Source organism: Formica exsecta, unplaced genomic scaffold, assembly GCF_003651465.1.
Source record: "Formica exsecta isolate Colony F162 unplaced genomic scaffold, ASM365146v1 scaffold4423, whole genome shotgun sequence".
NCBI lineage: Eukaryota > Metazoa > Arthropoda > Insecta > Hymenoptera > Formicidae > Formica > Formica exsecta.
In genome coordinates, this window is record NW_021851660.1 from 2566 (window position 1) to 7492 (window position 4927).

The 4927-nt window shown below is 31.4% G+C and overlaps 1 protein-coding gene across 2 annotated transcripts; it reads left to right on the forward strand.

The window, feature by feature from the left end:
* Nucleotides 1-9: 9 nt before the first annotated feature.
* LOC115240581 lies at nucleotides 10-3622 on the forward strand. Of its 2 annotated transcripts, XM_029815810.1 has the most exons (4): nucleotides 1969-2153; nucleotides 2505-2756; nucleotides 3008-3166; nucleotides 3423-3622. In XM_029815810.1, exons 2-4 carry the CDS (start codon nucleotides 2543-2545, stop codon nucleotides 3605-3607), a joined length of 558 nt encoding a protein of 185 aa, XP_029671670.1. In that variant the 5' UTR covers nucleotides 1969-2153; nucleotides 2505-2542; the 3' UTR covers nucleotides 3608-3622. The 2 variants fall into 2 exon arrangements, 1 of the variants encoding a protein (XP_029671670.1); XR_003884790.1 differs by lacking the exon at nucleotides 3423-3622 and having other exon boundaries at nucleotides 10-2153.
* The last annotated feature ends 1305 nt before the right edge of the window (nucleotides 3623-4927 follow it).

Consider the following 4927-nt stretch of genomic DNA (forward strand, 5'->3'; position numbering starts at 1 on the left):
AAATATATTCAATCAATTCGAATATAGCATCTGATACAATAGAAGCAGGAAATAGTAGTAACAGTAATTTAACTAATGTCGATGATACATTTAATAAAACAAATAAAATTAATATTTTGTCTCAAGATCTTAATGAAATGAGTGAATCAAGTGTAGAATCACAATCTGATAAAGAAAATAACGAGGAACATAACGTTGAAGCACAAGATCATATTTCTCATATAAGTAGTATTTCTGATTGTAGCCATAAGACGAGTTTACAAGAAGATTTACAAAAATTAATTATTGAACGAAATATTGCACATAATACTGTTAACGAGTTACTGACTATTTTAAGGAAACATGGCCATGTAGATTTGCCTAAAGACGTGAGAGCATTACTTCAAACGCCACGAAATGCATCTGTAAATATTAAATCTCTGGGTAATGGTCGCTACTTACATTTTGGTATTTTTTCTCCTTTAAAGCGATCCATACAAATATATTCTGAATTTATTACTGGGAACAAAATAAAATTAAATATTAATATTGATGGCTTACCAATTTCCAAAAGTTCAGGTAGCCAATTTTGGCCCATAATGGCATCTATTGAAGATGTAGATACGTATACATCACCTTTTATAATTGGTATTTATCATGGCATGTGCAAACCTAATAACGCTAACGATTTTTTGTTTGACTTTGTTAATGATTTTATTCTTCTTTTTCAAACAGGCATCATTGTTTCTAATAAAAAATATACAGTAACTCTTAATGCAATATTATGTGATGCCCCGGCGAAATCATTTATTACCTACACAAAAGGTCATACAGGATATTTCTCTTGCCCTAAATGTATTCAGGAAGGTGATTTTGTACGTAATAGAGTAGTTTTTCCAGAAATTCACAACATGTTACGTACAAATGACACATTTAAAAATCGTACACATATTGAACATCACACAGGTGATTCTATATTAGAAAAACTCGCGATTGGAATGATATCCCAAATCCCATTAGATTATATGCACCTTGTTTGCTTAGGTGTTGTCAAGCGATTGCTGCAACTATGGGTCAGAGGAAATAGAAATATTAGATTATCTTCAGAGGCTGTAAATTCAATTTCGTGTTATTTAATTGCATTGAAACCCTTTATTCCAGCAGAATTTGCAAGAAAACCTAGAGGTTTAAATGATATTGATAGATGGAAAGCTACAGAATTTCGCCAATTTCTGCTTTATACCGGAATTGTTGTTATGAAATTAGTATTGCCTACAAATTGCTACAATCATTTTCTTTCTCTTAGTGTTGGGATTAGAATATTAACTGATGAAGAACTATGTGTGCCATTCAACGCTTATGCGAATTTGTTGTTATTGTACTTTGTTTCGAATTACGGAAATATTTATGGCGACGAGTATATGTCGCATAACGTTCACAATCTTCTACATCTTTCCAATGATGTACAAAATTTTGGTTCTTTAGATAACTTTAGTTGCTTTAAATTTGAAAATTATATGCAACAGATTAAAAAAAAATTACATCAATCGGGAGCACCTTTAGAAGAGTTTTGTAATCGCACTTTTGAAGAATTACAGCTTCCCATTCAATCATGTAAAATGCAACAATATCCGATTGTTTTTTATAAGAAAAATAACGCCATTTCTCATGTCCAATTCAAAAATTTTAAAATTGCAGCCAATGAAGCTGATAACTGTGCTATACTTTGTGATAAATCTGTAATATTTATCTTGGATATATTTAAAGAAGACTGTGTTTGTTATATTCGTGCAAAACGTTTTTTAAATCCAAAGGCTTTTTTTCATATACCCTGCTCGTCAGAAAGACTTGGAATATTTTTAATATCAAATACTACTACTACAGACATAATTAAAATTTCAATAACGCAAGTAAAAAAGAAGTGTTTCAAAATTAAATGTGTTGATGAAATTGGTTCTTATATTACAATACCATTGCAAGCCACTAATAATTAGATGTTATAACTTTTTGGTTGAATATATTTCAATTTTTTTCATTTTTGTATGCGTACGCTTTATATGATTAAATTTATATGCATTATATGCAATAAACGTACGATTCTTTTGTCTTTATATGAAATATTGCAAATACAAATTTTGATGGATTTTTAGTTCATGACTAAAAATATTTCAAAGGTGAGTGTATAGTATTTTACTATAACAAAGATTCATGTTTCATTTTATACAAGTTAAACAAATAATGTGAAAAAAAAGATTTGGAAGATTGTTTAATCTACATTCTGTTTGACAATTTTCTTTTTCGAAGGCCTTTTTTATAAATCTGTAATTTGTAAACACGAAGAATCGATATACAAAAATTTTATATCAAAAGTAGCAAAAGTATTATATGTATCAATGTTAGAACAAATTTGACAAGAAAATTAATCTTACAGCAATTTTAGTTTTGTTTCCATTAAAAATATTATGTTCAACTTCCTTTTGTTTTTAAAATTATTGATGTTATTACGAACTAATTTCTGTTTTCAGTTTTTGAAACGTTATACATTTCCCACATTTTCCACAAGATGAGTTGTGAAAATAAGAAATATGCAGTAGTTAAATTTTTATCAGATTCTACATATTCTGAAATTCCAACAGCATGGCTTTTTAAAGATAAGGAGGATATTCAGCAATGTTGGTGGCCACCTCGAACGGCAAACAGTGCAACATTAATAATAAACTGTGAAAGTCCCGATTCTACATGGAATAGTTATGAAGTGGATATCGTAAAATATTGTAGTAAGTATTTGCATTAATATATAATCGTCAAGTTTACAACATAAAACATAAAGTAACATATAGGAAAAATAAAATCATTTCTTATGTTTTTACCTCTTAGTTAAATAATGAATTACTATCATAATATACAAATATATGTACATGCGAAGTATATGATGTAAAATACAGATTTAATTACCAGTAAATATTAAAACTATTATGCTAGTCAGTGAATGAAAAATCTAAATGTAATTTTTTGTTTTTTACTGCAGCATCTCTTGAATCAGCTCGAAAGAATGCAGCAGATTCTAATTATAGCACAACCGACGAAGAACGACTGGGCCGAGGAAAGAGGCAACGTATTTTGTATAGTCGTTTCAGCGATGAAGAAGAATATGATCATCAATCTCAACCTCGAAAATATACGAAAAGTAAAGTACCGTTGACACATATTTTACTATAATTGCGTCCGTTTTGGACACTTTCGTACTGAAAGCATTATTCTATCTTTATCAGCATATAATGAGCAATAAAGATAGATTGATGCTATCAACATGAAAATGTGCAAAGCGAATGCATATTTCCTTTATATTATAGCATAATTTTCATATAACTATTTTGCATTGTTATTGTTCACGAATCCTTGCAATGTAATATTGGAATACAAATATTGGATCCTATTTATAGAAAAACAAATTAAAACTGCTGTTCAGGCAACCACCAACACTATTCAGCAACTACCATTATGTCCTCCAAACTTGGATTTTATTAACAAAGAACAACAAAACAAGATCTTAAAAATTAATAATGACAACAGACACAACAAAATTATTACTTCACAAAATGGTATTTTTTATGATAAAAATATGTAAATGATTACAGTAATATTACACATGGTAATTTATACATTTCCAGAAGAAGAAAATGAATTATTGATAACAACAGATATGGGAGACAAGGAGAATGAATATTCCAATCTGTACAATGTACCCATAATATTACAAGGTATATAAATTACAATATTAAAATCACCATTATTTGTAAAGCATTAATTGTAAAACTACAAACTTTAACAAATTTAAGAAATTAGGCTCTCGAGTGAACTCACAAATTCAAATAATCGCGGGCTAGTAAGAGCCAGAGCGCGGATGGCAGTGCGTCAGTTTCATAGAAAAATAAGTTTTCTATGAAACTGAATATGTGCACAGGGCACGAAATTTACTTGGTGTATACCAAGATTTTTTTAAAAATTAATCTCAATTCGAGATTTATAATAATCCCTCTTTACCCCCCTGGAGAGACGAAGGCGAGAAAAATATCGGGGCGAAGTCGCTGAATCGGGAATCGAACCCGAGTCTTTCGCTTGCCGGGCGACTGCTCTTACCTCTGAGCTATTCAGACCCCACACCACCGATACTTCTCATTTGCCTTATAATATCTATTACTATTAACGCCATCTTGAGATTAATTTTTAAAAAATCTTGGTATACACCAAGTAAATTTCGTGCCCTGTGCACATATTCAGTTTCATAGAAAACTTATTTTTCTATGAAACTGACGCACTGCCATCCGCGTTCTGGCTCTTACTAGCCCGCGATTATTTGAATTTGTGAGTTCACTCGAGAGCCTAATTTCTTAAATTTGTTAGTTCACGCCGGCTGAAAGATGGCGTTAATAGTAATAGATATTATAAGGCAAATGAGAAGTATCGGTGGTGTGGGGTCTGAATAGCTCAGAGGTAAGAGCAGTCGCCCGGCAAGCGAAAGACTCGGGTTCGATTCCCGATTCAGCGACTTCGCCCCGATATTTTTCTCGCCTTCGTCTCTCCAGGGGGGTAAAGAGGGATTATTGTAAATCTCGAATTGAGATTAATTTTTAAAAAAATCTTGGTATACACCAAGTAAATTTCGTGCCCTGTGCACATATTCAGTTTCATAGAAAACTTATTTTTCTATGAAACTGACGCACTGCCATCCGCGTTCTGGCTCTTACTAGCCCGCGATTATTAGAATTTGTGAGTTCACTCGAGAGCCTAATTTCTTAAATTTGTTTCTTTGTTTTGATTCGTCGTATCGATTCGTAATCGATTCGTAATCGATTCGAGTAGCTGATTTCGTGACTGTTTTGACAGACACATCCCAGCAAATACAGATACATAACTGTAACATTGCCATAATGAAACGGAATATAAC

Coding starts and splice junctions, on each gene's coding strand:
- LOC115240581 (XM_029815810.1), top strand. CDS start 2,543: ATGAGTTGTGAAAATAAGAAATATGCAGTAGTTAAATTTTTATCAGAT. Junction 2,757..3,007: donor GGATATCGTAAAATATTGTA/GTAAGTATTTGC, acceptor TTTTTACTGCAG/CATCTCTTGAATCAGCTCGA. Junction 3,167..3,422: donor ACCTCGAAAATATACGAAAA/GTAAAGTACCGT, acceptor TCCTATTTATAG/AAAAACAAATTAAAACTGCT.